Raw genomic sequence first — 25,379 nt, forward strand, 5'->3', positions numbered from 1 at the left:
GACTAATCGTGTTAAGGCAATTGTTTTGAAGCGCAAAGTCGCATGAACTTCTAGTTCCAGCTATCTTTTTTCAGCTTTTTTTTTCGCGAAACGCAATTGGTGCTATTATTCTCTCGTGGATATTTACTCGCGATTCGTGATTGCCCCTTTTTATTCTGAGTGCACTTAAAAGCGTTGAAAGCATGTGAACGAAGTTTTTATTAAAACGTGATTTGCGAACTATGATGTTTTGCGAGATTTAAATCGCTCGCACAATTTGCTGATGTCTGAGCAAAATTTTGTTGTGCGATGTTGTTTAACAGACAATGAAAGCTTGACTTCTGCTCAGGTTGAGATCCGAAACTACTGTTATCTTTTGCGTCGTGATTTTCAGTCTTTCGTGTCGGCATCTACCAGTGAAAAGTATTCTAGATTGACCTCTAACACCTGTCATTCCCCGACCAGACTTGACAGTGGTCACGTCCTACAATCTCTTCAACTCTTCACAAAGGCAATCAGGTCCATGAGCGGTCAGTCACAGTTTATGCGAAAGGCTTTAATGCCGCCAAAATGCAAACGAGGTGAGTCAAGATGTTTTATCTTCGATTCCACTTTACGGAAAATTTAAATCGATAAAAGATTTCAAACTAGTGAGTTGATAAACTTATGAGTCAAACTAATGAGTTGATAAGCTTTCTTCTGGTACATTTGACCTGTTATGATATCATTTTGGACAGGACCACGTGCTCACTTGTATTCTCGACTATCCTTTTTAGCTCACTCGAGTTGTCCTCGTTGAATGAAGCTGACTCTGGCGTATGTCATGAGCGGAGGTGATTTCGGGTACTGCCCAAACCCTAACATTTCACTGACTGTGTCTGCAGATAATAAAATCTAAGGCCTCACAGACCTGGTGGTATCGATGTTACAAGATTGAGGCCTCGACAGCGTAAACAGGTCAGTCGATAGGAAACAATTCATCCGAGAATTTGAACGTGATGCAGTTTTATAAATTTATGCATAAAGCGTCAAAAACCCCAATATTTCTGCTTGAAGGCAATTAGCAGAGGGGTTGAAGGGACCCTCAGTACACAGTGTCAATCTCAAATCTTCACAGACTTTTTTGGACGGATTTTTCTGCTTCCTGCTTTAGCAGATGAAAACTCGGTTAGTTGTCACCTGATGCAATTATTTCTGCTCTGCTAATGAATCACACTCTTTACTGGGACGGAGTTAAGAACCTTGCTTGATACGGAAAGTTGACACTGCTTTGTGAAAGACTGGGTGATTGATCGAGCAGAAACGAAAAAGGGCCACCTTCTAAAACTCAGTCACGTTCTTCTACAAGCCACAGTTAAATCTAATGCAAATAAAGTGCAATTTTTAGTCGTACAAACAATAATTTGCACGTCAAATTCGGGATACAGTAAGGTTACTCTTAAGAACATATAAGGTCAACGAATTTCCTGAGCAAGCAATTTTTAGAGCAGAACGCGATACCACGTAGAATTTCAAACCAGCCATCCTCAAGTACAGTACACTGAAGGTGATTTTTTGTGCCAATATTTGCGTGACCGGCGGTTCGTGAAAAATAATTAGCAGGTCGAGAAAAATCCTTAGATGAAAACGTGGAATGAAAGATAAGGTGAAAAGGCTGATAAAATAAGATAAAGGTTCAAACGTGACTTTAAACCTCATCTGCATGATTCGGTAAAGAGAGACAGAACGAGTCAGTTGACCTGAACACCACATCCTAATCCCGCTACAGACGCAGAAAACTTAGTATCTTCCCCTAGCCAATTTATTTCAGAACGCACTTGGAAAAAAACTGTCTTTAGGAGAGGCTCAGGGAGGGTCAGAAATGCTCACAAGCGAAAAACCTGCTCTATTTTTACACTAGCTTCTACTGTGCTGCAGGACCCCGGCAGTGGATGGAAATATTTCCGGCGGAAAACACGATATTACTTATCAAAATACTTGTGCAGTCAAGAAAGTTTGATAAGAGTCCTATATATGTAAGCAGACGTAGCAGATAATAATTGGAAAAAAGTAGGTAATCTGAGAAAAATGGCGAGAATCAGAATGTTTACGCTCAATTTCAAAAGAATATGTATTCGCACTAACAGTTGACCTGTTTTAGTGGAAATCGAAAGAAACCTTAAGGAAATGAAGTTCATGTCAGAGATGGTTATTTCATGTGCAATTCTTGATAGAAAGAAATACTGAAAACATTCCCAGTTAACAGTCACGTAATACCCAAGCTATTTTTCTTATCAATTATCCGAGTCAATACTGATTTATAATGGCTCTAGAACCACTTCTCATTATGATAGAAATTTTTCATAATATATTTTTGATAGTCCAGCTGCTCAATTTATCACACTTAAAAACGACGAATTACTTTGAAAACATGCAAATATGAAAACACCAAGCTAAAGAAAGCCACTCATGGTACATTAAACATTTTATTTAGTTTTCAACGGCGAATGCGCTGTACCACGAAAGAAGGAAAGATATTGGCGAGTTTTTTTCAAAAGCGGCATCGACAGCGGAGTAAAAAATAAATGCTTACATTGGAAAGGGAAACAATAAATAATTGTTCACTAGGAAAAGGGGAAACTTCTGTTGTTTAGCATCACACGAAAAACGCCTTGTTTGAAATCTCTCTAGGACGTGCTAAACTTAATCACATAAATATGTTGAATTGAGTGGTTCTTTTCCAATAATAGAGCTGTGAAATATTCGTTTCATTTTCATTCACTAATACTTTATGGCACAATTAAGATGCAACTCACTAATCATTTTAGGAAGCGGTTTATCAGTGACGTACATCAATCTGTTGTTAGCTTTAGCCAGTGGTACGAGCTCCTATAAACATCACTATCTCAAGGTGTCTGTTTAACCTCCACAGATTTATCTTGCTGCTTTACACGGTTTACTTACGTTGGTTGTTAATTTCCATTATCTCAGAACAAGGGCTGCAAATTAAGTTTTTAACTGTCTCTTGTACAATAAATTAATTGGAGAAGGAAAAATAATCCACCAATGTTTTTCAGTTAATGGAGAAGGATTCTATTCACTTTGGATAACGCAATTCCTCGTTACAATTAGCACGTACCACGGTCTGCGTGTAAGGCACCGCGGATGACATGTCCCAGCATTAAAGAAACGTTGATACGTTGAAATATAATAGCAGTGACAAACTCTTCATTTCTTGCAATGTTAATTTTGACAAACCGGCCATTAACGACGAAATTCGTTGCAGTTGACGCATCGAGAAAAGGAACCAATAACACGCTGAAAATTTTTCCTGATTATATTTCGATTTACTTAACAGCTGCTTGTGAACTACAAATTTTTTTTCATCGAATGAAGGATTCTTCTACCGTGAAACATATAACTCATATTTCAATATCGAGGCAGAGGATATTTTGAACCAGGAAAACCATCGTGTAGACAATTTAGTCCTCTATTCATCTTCCACAAAAGGTGCGTAAGGAAAAATATCTCTTGTCGAACGTCGCTCATCAAATGAGTAACCTTCAAGATCAGTCTAATTCTCGGATAAAGATAGCATGATTTGCAAATTTTCTTTAGCAGTATATAAATCGAGTAGCTATGGCAGTTAATCATTGGTTAGTAGCGGAGCGAATAATTGTAAAGGTAGAATCGTGATAGTCGCAACAGACGAAAAACACTTCATTCCCTCTAAATTAAACTAAACTAGGTTCGTATCTTCCATCACCAGCGTTGTCAAAATGTTAAATACATCATTTATGGCCGGGTGCAACGTATCTTTAAGTGTAAAAGCCGAAGTTTCCTCCGACCGTGAAGTATCTGTATTTTTGAGCGCAGGATAACACACACTTTTAGGATCATTGACCTATACCTATAGGACCTATACCTATACCTATACCTATACCTAGACCTATAGGACCTATACGATCATTGAATTTTAAAATCAACCATTTTGAAATTCACCATAGCATAATTAAATTGAAAGAATGTGATTGAAGTTCTCCGCATCAAAGATTGGGCAAGCTTCTCAGACTTGATATCATTACTATTACAGTAGGCGGAAATTCTAGGTTAGGATCGAACCCTATAACAACCAAGGTCTCCTTTGGGATTTGTTCGAAATAGAGTTTTAATGCTGATTACCAGAATATGAATAAAACTGAGGGGAAACTCAGAAGAGAGAGACTCTTCACGCGGTTGTTTGAGTTTGATATGAGGTTGATGCTGTAACAAACTTCAGTAACATTGTGAAGCAAATCTATGCATTCGCAGGTCTTCAAAAAGAAAGAAAGAAAAAAACAGACTCGAAAGTAATTTGGCAAGCTTTGGCATGGGGAAGATCCTGGCAGGAAGTAGAGGTATGTGTATGGGGAGGTACACTTCAGCGACATGGTTAAGTGGTCCATACTGTCAGCCTATTAATTAACTGATATATATAATAGATAGTACATCAACTTTTGAGCGTGTGTTCTCACAATTCCTGTTCACAATATAAACTACCGTTCACTTTTGATATTTCAGTTCCCGATTGATTTTAAAAAATTCTGCACATACTGCTTTTCCCAATCAAATCTTCGCTTTCACGAGCTTCGATTTACTCTCTCAGATAAACCAATGTAAACGTCACCCTTATAAATCTTTCTTTTTTTTGTCGCCATTGCAACTTACGAAATAAAGTTGTCGATTGTTTCATTACAGGGAAAGACCTTGTTAAATCCTCACCCCCATTGTTCTCTGCAAAGTCTACCGGCCAAGTTGATCTTAAAAGAAATTTGTGCGTAATTTCATTCATCTTGGTGAAGCTTTAAGGTAAGACTGAAACAGCTCATCTATATTTATGTTTGACACTTTATATAATATTGCTCGAACAGTTCACCGATATTTCCTTAAAGCAGCCAGGTACGAATAATATTTGTATAAAGCTAAATATTTGAAATACTGTTACAGCATTGTACTGGGGCATTTTCTTTATTCTAATAGTAAGAAAACAGTCCCGTACTTTTAGTATGACTTTCACAGTAAAGGCAACTGTTCACATTGCTATGTTTTTATGGTAACACTTTGTTTCTTTAAAGAATTCTTAATTCAGGCGACCTCATAACTAAGTTAGCGAAGGTCATTTAAGGGTCGTGAGTTTTACTCCTTAATATTCCTGTGTTTTTACGCATTATCGCATGAACGTAATTGTGAACAAAGCCAGAAGAATAGTATGCTCGCTTCTCACTCTGTTCAAGCGAAATTCATGATTTTTTTCATTTTATAGATAACTTGTTAAGTCGCCTGCACACCGTCTAAGTGTTAAAATTGACTACGAACAAACTCCTTAGTCAGGTTGTCGGGAAAAGTTGTTAAATTTCGATAAGTTTCCAAATTGCCCTTTCTCGCTTGAGGTGCGAAAAAAAATTTCACCTCATTGACATTCGATAGCTTATGGAGAAGTAAACACACTGGAGAGGTCTCTGTGCATATGTTCAACGTTTTCTGCAATTAACACGGGAAAGCTCCCCATGCGTTCCTACTGCAATGGGTACTGAATAAATTGGAAAACAAACACCTCAACGCTAACGATTGGATTTTTCTCTCTCTTCGTTTCAGGAATTACATTCTCATAAACGAAGAATTTACAGAACACCATGAACAATACAACAGCCAACGAAAGTTATGCCTTTGACGATCACCTCGCGGTCCGTGTTGTACGCCTGATGTTGTACCCAGTGGTTTTCATGATTGGCGTACTTGGAAATTTATTAGTCTGTGCTGTTATCCTGGGAACAAAGAAAAAAAACTTGGGTTCCTCCAAAGGATACTTTATATTAAACCTTGCCCTGTCTGACCTGATGGTTCTGTTTTTATATCTTCCATTCGACCTGGCCTATCTTGAGAACCACTCCGTATGGCCGTTTGGTTTTGCTCTTTGCAAGCTAATTAACATTTTGAGCGCTGTTTCCGTCACGGTGTCGGGATCAATGTTGATTTGCATTGGCTATGAGCGATACCTTGCAATTGTGAAGACGCTGAAGAGTCCATTTAGCAAAACAAAAGCTGTAGTTATGGTGGCATTCAGTTGGGTCTACTCGTGCTTACTGCAACTACCATTCGTGTTCGCCTTAACCTTGGAGCCAAACGGAAGGTGTCTCATTGACATACAGTGGTGGCCAAGCCAGCTTTCGTTCAACCTTACTTACATCATGGCGTTGGTTATTCCGCAGTTCGTAATTCCTGCATTCTGCCTCGTTTTCTTTTATGTTGGAATTGTCAGCCATTTACGAAAGGCTCACAAGCAGAACAATAGACGAGGCATTTACAGAAGCGTACATGTTGCTGAAAAACGGCAGAAGCAAAACCGAAAGACCACGAAGTTGTTGACGGGTTTAGTGTTGGTTTATGCGGCCTGCATCTTACCAGACAAAGTGATCATTTTAAGTATTATAGGAAATCCATCGCTGTTGAACTCGCATGCCACAAGGCAGCTGTACGAGTTTGCCAGACTTCTTACCACTGCAAATAGCTGTCTTAATCCCATTCTGTATACAACATTAAGTCGCAGTTTTAGGAAAGACTTGAAGAGTTTGTTTTCTCGGGAGACAGTTAACGATACGAACAGATTTCTGCACTCAGCATTTCAGGAAATCCCACAAAAGCAAAGAGTATCGACCTCTGCTTTTCAGTTACGCAGGATCACAGTGATGGATAAAAAGGAATTAAGTTGGGACACCGACAGGTTTAAAACAGTACTAACGCCAGAAGCAAACGGAAATAATTGAAGATTTCTATGCTTTCACAGAATTTCAGCCGTTTGTGCGATAACATTAGGGTGTTTGCATTTGATGTAAGCAATGATTACAAGAAAATTCAACGAAATCGGAGGTAAATTCGCCGTTTTCACTTACATTGAAGTGATCACTCTAAATCAGTTTAGTTCAATAACAAATGGAAACAGACTGAGGTTATTTTTCTTTAACACTTTCCTTGTATGATATTGGCTTTATAATACGATTGTTTATCGTGGTGTATAGACTTGTCCTAAAGTATAACCGCTGGCTCACACTAGAAGTGACTGCTGTTGAAGTGTAATAACATTTGGTCCAAACTTTCCTAAATGTAATAACATTCATAGCGTATTACGGGCTCGCTCGTTGATTTAATCAGCGTCTTTTTTTTCGCTCGAGACGTAGGCCGAGAAGCATTGGCTACAAACTTTCATACTGATGTGCTTTTGGCATCAATTTGACAGATCTCAAAACAATAGAACGCTGACAAACCCGGTCATCTTGACCGAACAGGCTTGGTCAAGAGATTTTATATTTTCGGCAAGTAATTTTTCACGGAAAAAAATGCGTTTTCTTTTCAGTTATCACGAATAACGGAAAATATTTACTTTGTTTCACGTATCACAACTAGCATATCGTTCACAGTTCAAGGCTTTTAACTCTTTACAATCATGAGTCCCGACCGATCACGTTTTTTATCACGATAAAAACAGCACAGCACGTTTCACAGAAAACCCCCCTTATGGCCCCTCGATTCTCGATATTCATGCTCAGTGGCTTTCAAGTCTTACATTTTGAAATGGAGACGAGATGCACGAGACGAAATTATTTGTCTGACCATTTGCTCATGCAGATTTAAAACACAAAAACCGACGACTAATTGTTGAAGAATCATAGCATGAAAACTAAACACTCTTGGGATCCTAAAAGAATTTATGAAAAGACAAATCCGAATTTTCGGAAGCATTGTAGCACTTGTAAACGAACGATTTAGTTTATTTGATATCACCTCTAGTGCTGTTTACCCGTTCAGACTGGGAACAATCTATGACTTACGAAAGAACAGAAGCGGAAACTGTTTCCAAACAGTAAGCATGGACCGATACGGTTTTTTCGAATCGATACGATACCCAGCACGATACTGGCGTTTTTCTTCGATATCGATACCGCTACTGTGTCGTCTTTGAGGTAAATGGTAAGTCACGTGATTTGATCGACGAAATATAGGGTTGTCTTGCACTGTTAAAGTTTTGCATTGTTCAGTAATAATATTTATAGAACATGCTATACAAGCGTCAATGAGGCAGTCAAGCATCTAAAACCGGATTAAGGACGTGCTTTAGCCGAAACTCATGGTCGTCAGTGATTTCACTCTTGCAGCACTCAGACGCCACTACTTAGACTGATACACTGTGGTGCTCATTGCCCAATCTCGCGCCCGAAGTCTATTCGACTCCCTGTCAGCGGTTGGTCTCAGGTCTGAGACAAAGTGCGGGCAGGTCACGTGCAGTATCGAAACCACTGATGCTTTTCGCAAGTATCGATATGTTCCAATCTGACCACGGTATCGTTGGTATCGAATATTTGGTATCGGTATCGGCCCATCCATACCAAACAGAATTTACATAAACCTTAACATTGCCTATATTTAGGGACAAAACTCGTTTATTGACAGCAGATAAAGGCGTATTCTTTGCATTTTCTTCTCAATAGAGGACATTGTATTTTAAGTTCTCCTTAGCGTCTTCCAAAATATACCACAAGCTGTGGTGGACATCATGTTGGAAGAAGTCGAAAGTGATGACGCAGGAATATTGGCAGCTGAAGGCTTTTGAAAATTCCCGCAGTACATGCACCTTCCTTAGTCTTAAAAATCATCAAATGGTCTTCGAAAAGGTTAGAAAACGCTTTTGTTGTCCGCGATGAGCGATTGTCTCGGTATTTGATTAAGATATTTTCTTTCTCTTTTCTGTTGTGACTGTTTTAAAAAGCACATAAAATATCTCAGGTCCTTCTGACTCACAAGGGACATCGATCAGAAAGTGACAACATGTAGCGATCTTTCTTGTCGTGTTAAGAAATATGCAGTTGGCCCAGCGAACATTTATCAGACATTCATCTATGTGGTGGTTAGTCTTGTTATTTATTACACGACTCGGGAAGTCAGAGGGCCAATAACTAAAATCAACCAATCAAAATGCTCTATTGCCGGGCAATATTCTCTCAGTATTGGACCGGGCACTGTCCCGAATGGTCCCGAATGATACCGCACTTGTGTCCCTTTGAACTTCAGTCGTGTAATAAATCTCTTATTAACCAAGCTTGCTCGGGACCGTACTGGAAGAATAATATCGGCCCTCGGTCTTTTTTGTACGGACCTCGCTACGCTCGGTCCGTACTGTCAAGACCTCGGGCCGATATTCTCCCAGTACGGCCCTCGCGCTTGGTTAATAAGATATATATACCTAACTTGAAATTCAAGTTTCTTGACGGCACACAATGAGGCTGATTAGCGTGATGATTTATACATCAGAAATGCACAATTATATCACGAAATTCATCCTGAAACTTGCTCTCAGTGTTAGCAAGGCGACTGAAGTTACGCTCCGACCGAGTCCTTCTATTGTCCTTAAGAAAGAGAAAATGTGGCGTGATGTGCCTTAGAAAGGGAAATTTCTTTTTCTACCACTGAAATTTCTTTATTGAGTAATTTCTTCTGAGTTATACCTTTCTTTGGGATATTTCGAGACCATTACGAGATATCGATTTCACAATAAACCTTACACAAGGAGAGAACTTAATTGGTACATTTATCACATATTTCATGGTACGTGCCTGTTTGCACACTTGCGAAAATATTTTTGTCTTTCCTCCTGATTTTAGGGTAAAAACCTATTATGCACCTATAATTTTTTTTACTTTTTTTGTTGCATTTTTGACGCATGCAAATTAGGACGTGCGTGACAAACAATGGAACCGTGTATAATACGCACCGCGATTTTGATGGTTATTTTTGTAGAAAAAGTGCGTAAATACGGTACACGATCAAAAACTTACGCTTCCCCCAAATCAACATTGCTTATCCTTTCCTGATAAAACGGCTGTAAAAATGCGCTGAATTCTTTCCAGAATCGTTTTTTGTACGTCAAAACAACTTTCCGCCTTATATTTCTTTGTAGAAACTTGTAATGTTTGCTCCGTGGCGATCCCTGAACCCTTTGGGATCTGGTTACTGGCAACTCATTCATTCCCACCGGATACTCTAATAGCATAGGTTTAAAAATGAGCTATTTACAAACCAAAATTGTATTAAAAAAGTAAAAACGAAACGTTTTCGACACTAGGTCATCATTAGGGTAAATAAGCACCGTCCGCTAAATTATATATTTTATATCCTTGGGTAATTCCCTATGGGAAGAGTTGAAACTAGGTTTCAAATGATTAATCAGTATCATTAATATATAGATTTAGCCAAGCCTACAAGCAGAGTTCCAGATCCGTGGTACAACATGGGTTACCTAGGGTAGATGAGGGTTAACATGGTAGAATATGGTTAACCTAGGGTAGATGGGGGTAAACGTGGAAAAACATGGGTTACCTAGGGTAGATGAGTGTAAACGAGGTGTAACATGGCTAACCTGGGGTAGATTGGGGTTAACGTGGTAGAACATGGGTAAGCTAGGGTAGCTGAGGGTTAACGTGGTATAACATGGTTCATCTAGGGTAGATGGGGTTAAACGTGGTAGAACATGGGTTACCTAGGGTAGATGAGGGTTAACGGTGTAGAACATTGTTAATCTAGGGTAGATGGGGATAAACGTGGTAGAACATGGGTTAGTTAGGGTAGATGAGGGTTAACGGGGTAGATCATGGTTAACCTAGGGTAGATGGGGGTAAACGTGGTAGAACATGGCTAACCCAGGGTAGATGGGGGTAAACGAGGTGTAACATGGGTAACCTAGGGTAGATGGGGGTTAACGTGGTAGAACATGAGTTACTTAGGGTAGATGAGGGTGAACGTGGTAGAACATGGGCAACTTTGGGTAGATGAGAGTCAACGCGGTAAAACACGGGTAACTTAGGATAGATGGGAGTAAATGAGGTAGAACAAGGGTAACTCAAAGAAGATGAAGATAACTGATAGAAAAAGGTTAGCTAGGACATATCATGGAACATACATGAAGGTTATATTACTTAGTATTAATGAATGGACGTGATACGGACCTAACATGAACGCTTTACCGGATTCTGAGTCGTTCGCCTGGTTGATTTCCTATTCTGTAGCATCGTTTTCCTTGCCGCTTTTCTTTTACAGAACCACCTCTATGTCTGAAACAAACTGATCATCTATTAGCTTATCACCATCATTGACTATGCCTTTGTCGACTTTATTTTGCAATGCAAGCTCCGTTTCGTTCGTTTGGCTACCATGTGTAATCCCATGTGCAATCCCTTGTAATCCCTTGTAATCCCTTATCTACAGTCATATCAGTTTCGCCACCAGAGTCGACGATGCCATCAGGTCCACTTTTTGCGTCGGTGTCACCCTGGTAATCAACAGTATCATTCATTTCAAAATCCTGCTTTAGATGCATTTTATTTGCATAATCCTCGGAAATTTCTTCTTCTCCTTGGTCATTTGCTTCGTAGTCTTCCTCACCACCGTCGTTGTGATCCGTAACTTGTTCCAAGCTCACATAGTGTTCGCCGCGGTTCTTAGCAAAATGTCCAAGGTACACCGTAGCTGCTGTCTCACTTGCTTACGGACTGAACACATGCTGCCCACCAACTCCTGGAGAAGAGATTATTTAGATGTCGATGTCGTACAAGTTTGCTGCTGCATACATTGTTATCTGATCCTCATAGGTCCCATCTTGCGCCACATGAGTGAAATAGTCGTCCTAGCGAGCGAACTCATCATCTGCCAAATGCCCCAAAAGAGCGAACCCATCGCTATCGCACAGATTACTTTCTAAGTACGCTACAATTTCCTTCCTCGTGGTTTTAGCTCGACTCACTCCCAAAAAGGTTGTTTCTGAGTTTCCTTTTTTTTTCCTTTGAATCAATTAGTAGACCATTAAAAAACGGCTTACACGATTAGTTTTACTCACATCTCAGAGAAAGCAAGAGCACAAATTCTTGCCTGAGTTTCTGGGGACCGGGACATCATTTACAGCCTTTAACATAAATAACCATTTTTAATGTGTTGGTAAGCTGCTCCTTTTCATCTACACCTGTTAAATGTAGGTTACTGAGTATAAAATTTGATGCAGATCCATGCCGTACCCGACTTTTTCGTTTGTTTGTTTGTTTGTTGCATGAACTTCAAGATCAAGAGGACATACTTGTCCCCAGTTATGTTCTATTGGGGGGAAAATTATCTTGTCTCGAGAATTTGAAAGCAATAACTCTTTAGAGAGCTGCCACAAGGTCCGAATTGGGAAACAAAATGTGTATGCTAACAAAGTCTGGTCAAGAAAGGAAAGACAAAAAATGTATATCAGAGCCTGCAAATTATCCGAACTATAAGTCTGTAGACTCCCTCGTCCAAGTTTGTAATTTGGTTTATGACTTGTACCTTCATCGCCGTTCATACAAGTATAACGTTATCACATTTTTCCAAACCTTGAACTGAAGTGTCTCTGTCTGAGAAAGTGCTCCAGGGACCAGAAGTGGTGGGCAACCAATTCGGCTGAAACTTGGCACAAAAGTTGCATGTGATAAGATATTTCGAAAGCCTCTTTGGCTCACTTCTTTGACTGTTTGTTCTGGAGTTTCAAGGGGTTCCCATTTGTGGCCTGTGGAGCACCAAAAATTCATCCTTCTAGCTGGCATTTTGAAAGTGCTATAAAACTCCATTGGTACATTGTGCTGCCAAAAGAATTTGACCATGAACTCTACTATAGTGGACCTTTTACTTCATAAATATAACTTTGTTCTCAAGTGATTAGACAGAGAGGGGCCTGGGGCTAAAGTTAGGTCAAATTTGAGGTCAAAATCATTACCCAAAATTGCCATTTTTCAAAAAAACCATTACACTCACCTGCCTTCTTGCATAACTTTCATACCAAATGTAGTATGTACTTTAGTGACCCATTTTTTAAAATCAGTTGGGAAAAATCTGGCTTATTAAGATTTGTTAGGTTTTTGGCATAAACTCTTCATGCCCCTGTAAGGCCAAGCAAAATGGAGTTTTGAGCATAATTCATGCTATAAACAGACCAAATTCTTGACATGGGGCCTCGATTTTGTATTTGGTGAGTGAAAATAAAACACTAAAGCCAATCCAGTGTCATTATCTAGAAATACCTCGACTTATAGCTTACAAATGCTTTATGAAGGCCTCTGATTAGCATTTGAACTTGAACTTGAACTTTATTTTTATTTAGACACGGTAAATCTATCAGATAAAATAATATTATTACAATCTATTATTACAGTTACAATCTATTTTAATCTATATAAACATGATCTAAAATTTAAAAGTGAAATAGAAAAAAATAAAGAAATTCTGCTTTACATAGATGCCGTGTGTGTTTTGTCGATTCAGACGAAGAAATTGCGACAACCATTTCGGAAGGATTGAAGTGATTTTGCTTGCCGCAATTCAGGGGACAAGCTATTCCAGATAACCGCACCGTTATAGCTAAAGCTATTTTTCAGGAAATTGGTGTGGGGCAATGGAACAGCTAGTTTGTTTTCAGAGTTCCTTAGATTATATGGAGGATCATATTTAGTGAAAAGAGAACCAAGATAGTCGGGCGCAAGACCATGTATAGATTTATAGACCATGGTGGCCACTTGTATTTGTCGCTGAGTATCTAACCGTCTCCAGTTAAGTTGCACAAAAAGAGGATCAGCGCTTGTGTCATAACTGGAGAAGGTCAGAATACGGGCAGCCCGGTTTTGCAACTTTTGGAGCTTATTCGAAAGACCCTTGTTACAATGCCCCCAGACCTCGCTGCAGTAATTAAAGTACGGTTGAACTAAGACATTGAAAACGGACTCAAGCGTGGTTCGATTAACAAAAGGCCTACAACGTTTAATTGCTCCAATGCCCGATGCGATTTTCTTGGCTATTTTTTCAATGTGCATATTCCATGAAAGGAATTACATACATGCTGACATTTCCTCTGATTTATACTCTTCAGGTCATATTTTCATACATACTATACTTTTGATAGCCTTGCTAGCTCTAGTAAATACGCATGATTGCATCAGTAAAAGAGCAGGACGATACATACAAGTTGTAGTGAGTAGCGTCCAGGCCACTTGTGCTCCATCCGATTTCCCTGGTACGTTAGAGCTTAATAAATCAAATCATCCGACAGTAAATAAGAAATCCACAGTTAGAAGAGCTGGAGAACAAATATTTTTTGTTGCAGTTAATGTGAAACATGCCACTCAACACCTCGAGATGCGATTGTTACATATTATAACGACTAGCCCACCATATTGGACGTGAGAGTAAGAGGACTGGACCAAGTCGAGGAGTCACGCAACCTTCACTGAGTTTTGAGTAACGCGGGTTTGTCGACCTTCACTTGCGGTAATCACAGGAATTTGCTAACCGTAGAAGAGGTTCATAATACGAAGGCTTAGGATTAGCACTACCTATAATTTCAACGCCGAAAAACTCGCACGATGACAGTAGTTGACTGAGTTTTTGCTTTTGCAACACCTTGACTAGTCTTCCCTTGGCAGAGAGTTCGCGAAAGTTGAAATCTTCATACAAAAGAGAATTGGAAAACAACCAAACTATTTTTTAAACATGTGTCCTAAACCCTCTTCATAGGGAAAAAAATTTAAGGAAAATTTTTTTAGGACGGGAAGTTGAGAGGACCGCTCTTAGCGAGAGTGGCATTTGAAAAGCCATCTGCTACATTTATGCGCGTGTATGAGCCCTTTCTTATATTTTGAATTACCTGTACTTGTAGCTTTGGTATTACCCGGTGTAGCGTTTACGGCGACCAAAATCTAAATTCTCAAGTTCAAGGGCGTGTCGCTCCAAAACGCGGTTAACGAGGTGTTTGGGACTATTTTACTGATCGAAATGACGAACCAAAGTTGACTGTTTGCACGAATCTTTATTCTTGAAAGGCAATCGACCACGAACCACAATCAACGACGAAAATAACGATTATTCTCACAGTCAATCAATCTATCGAACGATCGATCTAACGAAAAGCCGCGGAATATATGATCAAAGAATCGCGTGTCAAATACTGGGCTCTAAAGTCTCTAACGAGATTAACAATACAAGTAAAACCGAACAAAAGTTTGGAAACAAATTAAAAGAGTTTTGATGACTGATAAACAGCCCATTGTTCTATCTAAATGATGGGCGTTCACTGACTCGCAAATTGGCACGAATTTGGCCTTTTAAATCTTAAATCTATACAGATCATTGCAATATTTGTTTGTATATTGTCGCCCAACACTGAAAAGACTGGAAAGGAAAAAACAAAGTTTCAAAGGTACTCACATATCGGTCCCGCTTGTGCCAGAGGTTGAGAAAACGAAAGGGCGAAAGTTTACCAAGGCTATTCAAACCTTACGAAGAACTGATTAAAGGGACGCTGAATTTGCCTTTTATATGCGCGTGGTGACGCTGAAAGGTCCGATTACAAAACCAATAGAAACACAGAAAAACAGATAAGCATTGTAACTATGTGGCTATCTAAGATCATTCTGAAATTAGTGAACTAATCAATAATCAATCCAAAAATGAGCCTTCTGGCTAATGTCAGAAACACCCGGTCTTCCTCTCGCCCGGACGCACCTGACTCTTTGTACTTGTGTTTTAACCAAGCAGTCATGTCATTATCGCGAGACAACAAAGGAGTCATTCTTGTTTCGTGCAGAGCCCATGGCAAGGCACCGTACTGATCATTTACCCCTCCAAACTCCAAAGGAACAAAGCGCCATCGTAAAATTATCTTGAAACTTCTCATCGCTACACTTTTAATAACTGATAAGGACACAAACATTTACGCTTGAATAGGGGGAGAGATGAAAACTCGGTCCAGTCCTTATACTCTCAAGTCCAAAGTGGCGGGCTCTATTGGCATCATCTCATGTCTCGTGTGGAATATTTCATTTAAACAACAACAATGATTTTTTGCCATCCACCTCTTCTGACTGTGGATTCCCTCTTTGTTGGATAGTTCCATTTATTCAGTTCTAAAGTACTTAAGATCTCTGGTGGATCACGAGTCACCTGGACGGTGCTCACTGCGGCACGTAAGCTTATGTATGCATGGTCATAGTAATAGTAATAGTAATCAAAGTTTAATGTCTTTACGTGGGGTATGGTTACCCATATTACCCGAGCCAGAGGCTCATGTATGAAACGCAAGAAAACAACTCGCCCATCCCACCCCAGGGGAGGACATCCATCACACAGTAATCTCGTGCGTGGGAAATTAACGTCTCCTACCCCTAACCCTGCAGGAGACGGGACCTCCATTTATTCGTCCCTATCCGCGAAGACTAGAATATCTAAACCATTTCTTGATGTTATAGAAAGGCAGCATATTCTTCTCAATTATTTTAAGACCTTGAGTGTTGGTCGGGCCGGGGCTCCTCGAACCCTCGACCTCCCGCAAATCAGTCCAGCGCTCTATCCATTGAGCTAACCGGGAGGCGGTTAGTGCTCGCGTAGTGATGAGCATTTGCGAGAGCTATTCAGCCTATTCAAAGGTTAGTCGTGAATCATCTTTTAACGATCGTTTTATTCTTAGCTTAATGGTTAAGGCCGGGTTAAGGTCACTTTATTTTCAAGTAAAAAACGGCCTGACAAAATATAGAGACTTTGCATGCTTGGAGTATGATACGTATGGAATATGACCTAACAAACATAGATCAGAGAAAATTCAAGCATCTTTAAAAAATATTGTCATATCTAGGTCAGAACATCATCATTTGTGCTCTATGATGGGTACAAGGTTTTCATTTATTACTTTACTTTATTTTGCTAAACCGCTAGGCGTTTGTAGTGCTAATCAGAGGCCTTCTTAGTGCATTTGTAAGCTATAAGTCGAGGTATTTCTAGATAATGACACTGATTTGGCTTTGGTGTTTCATTTTCACTCACCAAATACAAAATTAAGGCCTTACGTCAAGAATTTGGTCTGTCAATAGCATGAATTATGTATTTAATCACTTTCTCAGGGTGTGGTGAGGGTCGCACAACAGAACGAGGCTCCAAATTAAGTGCGCCCAATATCCCATCCATCCCACCCCCGGGGGGAAGACATTCATCACACAGTGATCTCGTGTGTGGAAAATTAACGTCTCCTACCCCAACCCTGCGGGAGACGGGACCTCCATTTATTCGTCCCTATCCGAGAAGACTAGAATATCTAACCATTTCTTGATGTTATAGAAAGGTAGCAAATTCTTCTTATGCCCAAAACTCCATTTTGCTTGGCCTTAGAGGGGCATGGAGGGTTTGTGCCAAAAACCTAACAAATCTTAATAAGCCAAATTTTTCTCAACTGATTTTGATAAATGGGTCACTAAAGTACATACTGGATTTCGTATGAAAGTTATGCAAGGAGGCAGGTTAGTGTAATGGTTTTTTGAAAAATCGCAATTTTGGGTAATGATTTTGACCTCAAATTTGAGCCCCAGGCGCCTCTCTGTCTAACCGCTTGAGAACGGAGTTATACTTATAAAGTAAAAGGTCCACTATAGCAGAGTTTAAGGTCAAATTCGTTTGGCAGCCCAATTTACCAGTAAAGTTTTATAGCACTTTCAAAATGCCAACTAGAAGGATGAATTTTTGGTGCTCCACAGGCTACAAATAGGACCCCCCTGAAACTCCTGAACAAACAGTCAGAGAAGTGAGCTAAAGTGGCTTTTGAAATGTCTTATCATACTTCCCTTTTGTGCCAAGTTTCCGCCGAATCGGATGACCACCACTTCTGGCCCCTGGAACACTTTCTCAGTCAGGGACACTTAAGAGTTGAGCCAGTGATATGTGGGGGTACTGGTCAGCGTACTCATTGTTTTGTCTGCTGTCATTTGATGTCGTCAGTATGACGGTCTGCTGCCAATGTTACTCGACTTGCGTCTAGCAAGTAAAAGGATGCTGATTGATATCAGCGTGCCCGCATAAATGTGACAAATACTGGTCAGAGGATTTTATAGTGCAACAGCTGTCACTTTAACACCTCGATATGGATGTCCGCTATAACAACAATGCACTAGCGCAGTCAAACGATTGCACTGGAGGCTTATTACATTTTGGAGCAAATGTTATTACATTTAGGACTTTATTACATTTGGAAAGTTATTACATTTAGGACTTCAACAACCGCGCTGTGAGGTGATTGATTACACTTCATAACACTACAAAGCCGAGATTTCAGCACAGGTCTATTTCGCTTGCAACAATGATATATATATACTGACTTATAAACTAGTAGATTAAATCAGGGCAGACGAAACACATAAGCCTTGCTTTCTCTTATTGTCTTAGTGTCCTACTTTACACCTGACTTAAATAAGTTTGATCAACGAAGCGGTTAGTCCACACCAAGAAAGGTGAGTGCACAGACTCAACATGCAGTGAGATGGACTTATGCAAGTACGTAAGTTACGTGCGTAAGTTCATGACGCCATGATCACACTCGCCTAGACGGGTTAACATTAATTTACTACTTTGAAGTGACAGGTAGCTCTTCATAGGATCCGTAATCGTATTTTTCTCGTCAAACTTTTCTAGCATGAGGCAGTCTCGGGCTGGGAGAAAAATTTTAGTCATGGCTTTCCATAGTAGTGGCATTCTTTTCTCCAATTTCTAGTTTTCTTCTTTTTTTTCACTTCACTATGGTCTTGTCATGGAAGTGTTAGGAATTTATTTATTTAATGTAAATTATTTTTTTTTATTCTCTTAGGATCAGTGTAGTTCGTGATTATTTGTATCTGTTACGTAATTTTTATTCTTCACTTGTGTAAACTGTTGTGTAATTAACCTTTATTGTGTATATCAAATAGTTTTCTTCATTCTTTTCGGGCACCTTGCGTCCATGTGTATTTAAGGATTTGGGTGGTTTGGTACGGTGGTTTTTTTTTTTGAAGAAGTGAGGTGAAGGTTTGTGAGTTACGAGCGAAGAGCGTGGAAAAAATTTGAGTCGACGGAGACTCGGCACAGTATCATTTCTGAGAAATTCATTCAGAACAGTCGTTCCATTTCACGGTAGAAAACCATTTGCGGGGGAACGGGTGTGCAAAGAATCTGCCAGACTGTGAGCTAAAGGAAGAAGAGATAGTAACTAACTCAATAACAAGTCTGAGCGAGTCAAGTTACGAGAAGTAAAAAGTTGAAAACTGCAAAGTTGTCAGAAGACGAAGCAAAGTTGAAACGAAGGAAACGAGCAAAGTTGAGAACTGGTGAGACAGGAACCTGGTTGGAGAAACGGGAGTTTGGTTTGGCAGGGCACTGTTTGTTGGTGGAGCGTGGTGATTTGTGGACAAGAGAAGAACACGGACGCGGGCGTAAGGTGAAACCCAACCGAACTGAACTAAAAAAAAAAAACCTTTTTTTTATCTTAATAGTAATAATCTTGTAAATAGTTTCAGTGTACTGTAGTTTAAGTTAGCGTATTCCTGTAAATTAATTAGATCATTGTATTATCGTTATTGTTAGTCGCTTTATTGTTTTAATTAGCATAATAAATATCTCTAGGCCTACGTTTAGTTGTATTGTGGCGTGTGTTCTCGGACTCGTTTATGTTCTGTGTTTTGTTTGTGTTAGGGGGCACCCACCTTTGTGGCGCGGATTCGTCACATATTTTGGTGTCAGGAGTGGGATTGCTCCTTAACAGTTTGCATAAACAGCTCAACAGGAGACACGCAAGGTAATAGTATACGATTATTTAATATGGCTACTGCAGCGATCGGCTATGATTCCTGGGTCCTTAAAGATCTTAGAGCTGAGGCTATCAAACGAGGTATTCATTTTTCTCCTATGGATGGTGTTAAGACTTTAGCGAGCAAACTCAGAACTTCAGATCGCATAGGTCAGAGTTTCGATGCCCCAGAAGAAAACCTTGCGGAGGAAACTTTGGAGACTGGTCTTAGTTTTGAGCAGAGATTACAGTTACAAGAGCGTGAGCTGCAGATGTTAGAACTGCGGAAGAGAATTAGTCAGGAACACAGAGAAATGAGGGAGTTAGAAAGGGAGGTGGAGAGAGAAAGGCGTCAGGCTGAAAGGGAATTAGAGAGGGAGAGAAGGGAGTTTGAAACTCAAAAAGCCCAAGAAGAAGAAAGGCGTTTGGTACGAGAGGAGGAGAGACTCAGAAACCTTAGAGCTGAAAAGGAAGAATTTGCTGTAAGGGAGTTTGAAAGGAAACAGGTAAGTGACAATGAGGTTAAAAGGCCCAAGTTTATCAAAATCAGGGAAATGAGGGAGAGTGAAGATATAGATGATTTTTTCCGGATTTTTGAAATGACTGCAAGGGCGCAATCCTTACCCGAGGGGGAATGGGTTGGTAATTTAGTACCCAAGCTCACTGAAAAGGCTAAGTCTATTTATTTAGAAATCCCAGACCCTGCATGCCAGGATTACCACGAGAGTAAGGCAAGCATTATTAAAGCCTACCAGTTAACCGCAGATCACTATAGATATAGGTTTCGAACCTCAGAGAAAAAGCCCGACGAGGACTTCGTCCAGTGGGGAAACAGAACCCGAAGGTATCTCAGCCGCTGGATAGCTGTTGCCGAGGCTACTGGTGATGCGGATAAGATAATTGAACAGGTATTGATGGAGCGACTTCTTGATGCGGTAAGTCCTGAGCTTAGAGCTTGGTTAAAGGAGCAAAAGCCCAAAACTGCTGAAGAACTTGGCAACCTTGCTAATTTACATGTTCAATCTAGGAAAGGGCCACTTGTTGATGGTAAGTATATGTCAACCGCTAGTTATGAGAAATTTGGGAAAAAGAAGAGGCCAGATGTTAAGGCGGATAACTTATTGTCTGAACAGAAACAAGACCAATACCATGTAAGACCCTCCAAACCATCCTCCCCTCCAGCCCGTAGAACCACGAGGCCTGAAATTAAATGTTACAGATGTGGTAAACCAGGTCACATGTCGTTCAACTGTGGAAAGGGCCGTGGGAAGCCTTCACAGGGATACCTCCTGTGTATGACACCCCTAACGTCAGAACAATCTCAGTTCCCTCCTTGCAATGTTAGAGGTAAAATAAACGGGAAAATTGCAGAAATGGTCATTGATTCTGGTTGTACTAGGACTCTAGTCCAGAAAAGATATGTAAACAATACAGCCTTCACAGGGGAGAATATCACAGTATTAACAGCTGCGGGAGAACGTCTTACAGTCCCACTTGCAAACGTCGAATTTGACAGCAAAGAAGGTAAACACGTAGAATTAGTAGGAGTGTTGGAGAGGCTACCCGTAGATTGCTTACTTGGCAGGTCGTCTTTTGGAAGAACACTGTCTAGACAAAATGTTTTGGACCAATGGGAGAGAAATGTTCTAGCTGATGACATTGGTGGAGATGAGGCCTTCGTGATGACTAGGAGACAGAAAGCATTACAAGAAGCCCAATTGAAAGCAGACGAGCTAATTGACAGGGAAAATTCACTCGCCGTCAAGAGTTTAGCGAAGAAAGAAATAAAGCCTGAAGCTCCAGAGGAAGGAGATTTGCAAAGGTTATTTGAGGGCATGGTACAGGAAGAGACAAGTAAGAAGAATCCTGAGAGTGATACTTTGATAATAGAACCTAGTAAAGTTAAACCTCCAGTAAACATCCTAGATAGAGACAGAAACCAGCTGATAGCGGATCAGAAGTCAGACGTGACTCTCGAGAAAGTACGCAAGGAATCATCCAAAATGGCACCACAAGAATCGGATGGGTACTTCTTCACTAACGACCTCCTGATGCACCGTAAATATCTTCCCGAAGAACATAATGGAACAAGGTTTGTTGATCGAATTGTAGTACCAGAATCCTATAGGAATGAAATCCTGCGTGTTGGTCACACAATCCCCTTGTCAGGTCATATGGGTAGCAAGAAGACAGTTGAACGCATAACCGCACATTTTTTCTGGCCTGGTCTAAGCTTTGATGTTTGCAAATATTGCGCAACTTGCCCGCAATGTCAGGTGGTAGCCAGGAAGCTGAAGTCAAAAAGGGCACCCTTGAGGCCTGTAGATATTGTTACTGAACCCTTTAAGAAAATTGCCATCGACATTGTAGGAGAATTACCCAGGACAACAACGGGTTACAGGTACATTTTAACAATCGTAGATTATGCTACACGGTACCCAGAGGCCATTCCTTTACGGTCAACGAGCTCAAAAGCGGTCGCAGATGCATTGATTCAGTATTTCTCTAGGGTGGGTATCCCCGATAAGATAGTGTCTGACCAGGGCTCCAATTTCATGAGTAAGCTTATGGCCCAGCTGTATGAGCAATTAGGCATAACTAAGATTAAGACATCAGTGTACCACCCCCAGGCAAATGGGTTAGTGGAGCGTTTCAACGGCACTTTAAAGAGTATGCTGAGGAAGTTTGTTCGAGAGCGGGTTCAAACCTGGGACAAGTATCTCCCATACTTACTCTTTGCTTATAGAGAGATTCCTTGTGAGTCCACTGGTTACTCGCCCTTTGAATTACTTTATGGACATACGGTGAGAGGACCCCTCGCCGTTATCAAGGAGACTTGGTCGGAAGGATCATCTTTAGAAGACAATCTGATAACTCATGTCCTTGAGATCCGAAGAAGACTTGCAACGATGCAACAAATTGTTCAAGAAAACTTGAAGCAAGCCCAAGGTAAGCAGAAACGGTTGTATGATATTCATAGTTCAAAACGACACTTAGAAGTTGGAGACAAAGCCTTAGTTTTGCTTCCCACCCCTGGGAGTAAATTAGAAATGAGATGGCAAGGACCCTTCAAAGTCACTAGAGCACTAGAGGACGGATTGAATTATGAGCTTGATACAGGCAAGATGTACAAACAGCATCGCACTTATCACATTAATTTGCTTAGCAAATGGCAGAGCCGTGATGAAATGGCTGCTTTAGTAATGGCGGAGTCCCCAGAGATGCCACTGCCGCACGAAAGCAACGTTTTCCCATTTGGTCACGATGAGACTTGTAAAGATGTAGTGATCTCTGATAATTTGACGGAAGATCAAAGACGACAGGTAAAAAACTTGCTACATGAGTATTCTGATGTATTTTCAGGAAAACCAAATTTAACCAATGTAGCGGTGCATAAAATCGACACGGGTGATTCCCCACCCATTAGGTGCGCCCCTTATAAGGTCCCTCAAAAACTTGAGGAGGAGGTTAACAAAGAGATTGAAAATATGCTGGAAATGGGCATAATACGCCATTCTACTAGTCCATGGGCGGCCCCTGTTGTCATTGTTCCCAAACCAGATGGTACAATACGACTGTGTGTTGATTACAGAAAAATGAATTCTGTCACAAAGATGGATGCTTATCCTATTCCCTCCATGGAACGTATGATTGAGAAGATTGCCTCTGCTAAGTACATTAGTACAATTGATCTCACAAAAGGTTACTGGCAGATTCCCTTGGAGACCTCTACCATCGAAAAGTCCGCATTTATTACTACCAAAGGCTTGTATGAGTTCTTAGTTATGCCATTTGGTATGAAAACAGCTCCAGCATCCTTTCAGAGGATGATGTCTGAGAAAGTCTTGCAGGGGTTAGATTTTGCAGATGCCTACATTGATGATGTCGAGGTTGACACGTCAACATCTTTTCCCCAACACCTTTTTGAGCTCCAACAGGTTTTACAACGTTTACGAGAGTGCAAACTGAATGCTAGGCCGTCCAAATGTAAGATCGCGATGTCAACGGTCGATTTTGTTGGTCACAGAGTTGGAGGTGATAGAATTCAGCCCCGCACAGCTTTGGTTCAAGCCATTAAAGAATATCCCAGACCAGAAACTAAGAAGCAGGTAAGATCTTTTCTTGGCTTAATCGGGTATTATAGGAAATTTGTCCCAAATTTTTCGGAACGGGCTGCTGTCCTTACCGACCTCACTAAGGGTAAAAATCCCTCTAAGGTTCAATGGAGTACTAATCATGAATCAGCTTTTCAGGATTTGAAAGTTGCAATGCAGACTCCCCCTGTTTTGAGGCCACCACACTGGAATGACGAGTTCATTTTGCAAGTAGATGCGTCAAATAGAGGTCTTGGGGCCATCTTAAGTCAGAAAGATCAGGACGGGGAGGAACACCCCATAGCATATGCTAGTAGAAAGTTACAGCCTAGAGAGGAAAAGTTGTCTACCACAGAAAAAGAATGTTTAGGAATTGTTTGGGCTGTAGAGCTATTTCGCTATTATTTATATGGCCGCACTTTTAAGCTGCAAACGGATCACAATCCCCTTGTGTGGTTAAATCAGGTTCGCGACAAGAGTAGGAAACTATTAAGGTGGAGCATTACCTTACAGGAGTACGACATAAAAATAGAACATAAGAGTGGTAAGCAAAATTGTAACGTAGATGCCCTTAGTAGGGCGTAAATACCTCATATTGCTCTACAGTATATTAATGTAATCTTTAATTAAGCACTATTTTTGTGTTTCCATGTCCCCAAAAAATAGCTATTTAAGGGGGGAGGTGTCATGGAAGTGTTAGGAATTTATTTATTTAATGTAAATTATTTTTTTTTATTCTCTTAGGATCAGTGTAGTTCGTGATTATTTGTATCTGTTACGTAATTTTTATTCTTCACTTGTGTAAACTGTTGTGTAATTAACCTTTATTGTGTATATCAAATAGTTTTCTTCATTCTTTTCGGGCACCTTGCGTCCATGTGTATTTAAGGATTTGGGTGGTTTGGTACGGTGGTTTTTTTTTTGAAGAAGTGAGGTGAAGGTTTGTGAGTTACGAGCGAAGAGCGTGGAAAAAATTTGAGTCGACGGAGACTCGGCACAGTATCATTTCTGAGAAATTCATTCAGAACAGTCGTTCCATTTCACGGTAGAAAACCATTTGCGGGGGAACGGGTGTGCAAAGAATCTGCCAGACTGTGAGCTAAAGGAAGAAGAGATAGTAACTAACTCAATAACAAGTCTGAGCGAGTCAAGTTACGAGAAGTAAAAAGTTGAAAACTGCAAAGTTGTCAGAAGACGAAGCAAAGTTGAAACGAAGGAAACGAGCAAAGTTGAGAACTGGTGAGACAGGAACCTGGTTGGAGAAACGGGAGTTTGGTTTGGCAGGGCACTGTTTGTTGGTGGAGCGTGGTGATTTGTGGACAAGAGAAGAACACGGACGCGGGCGTAAGGTGAAGCCCAACCGAACTGAACTAAAAAAAAAAAACCTTTTTTTTATCTTAATAGTAATAATCTTGTAAATAGTTTTAGTGTACTGTAGTTTAAGTTAGCGTATTCCTGTAAATTAATTAGATCATTGTATTATCGTTATTGTTAGTCGCTTTATTGTTTTAATTAGCATAATAAATATCCCTAGGCCTACGTTTAGTTGTATTGTGGCGTGTGTTCTCGGACTCGTTTATGTGCTGTGTTTTGTTTGTGTTAGGGGGCACCCACCTTTGTGGCGCGGATTCGTCACAGGTCTTTTCCGCAGTAAGCTTAAC

General features: G+C 40.3%; 2 protein-coding genes across 4 annotated transcripts; both read left to right on the forward strand.

The window, feature by feature from the left end:
* Positions 1 to 327: 327 nt before the first annotated feature.
* LOC111324441 (somatostatin receptor type 5-like) lies at positions 328 to 7,137 on the forward strand. Of its 2 annotated transcripts, XM_088752371.1 has the most exons (5): positions 328 to 560; positions 756 to 936; positions 4,270 to 4,355; positions 4,696 to 4,806; positions 5,593 to 7,137. In XM_088752371.1, the coding sequence occupies exon 5, from the start codon at positions 5,631 to 5,633 to the stop codon at positions 6,759 to 6,761; it is 1,131 nt and encodes a 376-aa protein (XP_088608497.1). In that variant the 5' UTR covers positions 328 to 560; positions 756 to 936; positions 4,270 to 4,355; positions 4,696 to 4,806; positions 5,593 to 5,630; the 3' UTR covers positions 6,762 to 7,137. The 2 variants fall into 2 exon arrangements, with proteins under 2 accessions (XP_088608497.1, XP_088608503.1); XM_088752377.1 differs by lacking the exons at positions 328 to 560; positions 756 to 936 and adding an exon at positions 964 to 3,468.
* A 12,473-nt stretch (positions 7,138 to 19,610) lies between these two features.
* On the forward strand, positions 19,611 to 25,249 carry LOC148742152 (uncharacterized). 2 transcript variants are annotated; one of them, XM_088752391.1, is made up of 3 exons: positions 19,611 to 21,716; positions 22,371 to 23,733; positions 23,878 to 25,249. In XM_088752391.1, exons 1-3 carry the CDS (start codon positions 19,657 to 19,659, stop codon positions 24,301 to 24,303), a joined length of 3,849 nt encoding a protein of 1,282 aa, XP_088608517.1. In that variant the 5' UTR covers positions 19,611 to 19,656; the 3' UTR covers positions 24,304 to 25,249. The 2 variants fall into 2 exon arrangements, with proteins under 2 accessions (XP_088608517.1, XP_088608513.1); XM_088752387.1 differs by having other exon boundaries at positions 19,611 to 23,733.
* Positions 25,250 to 25,379: the final 130 nt, after the last annotated feature.

Source organism: Stylophora pistillata, chromosome 1, assembly GCF_964205215.1.
Source record: "Stylophora pistillata chromosome 1, jaStyPist1.2, whole genome shotgun sequence".
NCBI lineage: Eukaryota > Metazoa > Cnidaria > Anthozoa > Scleractinia > Pocilloporidae > Stylophora > Stylophora pistillata.

Coding starts and splice junctions, on each gene's coding strand:
- LOC111324441 (XM_088752371.1), top strand. CDS start 5,631: ATGAACAATACAACAGCCAACGAAAGTTATGCCTTTGACGATCACCTC.
- LOC148742152 (XM_088752387.1), top strand. CDS start 19,657: ATGGCTACTGCAGCGATCGGCTATGATTCCTGGGTCCTTAAAGATCTT. Junction 23,734..23,877: donor GACCAGAAACTAAGAAGCAG/GTAAGATCTTTT, acceptor TCAGCTTTTCAG/GATTTGAAAGTTGCAATGCA.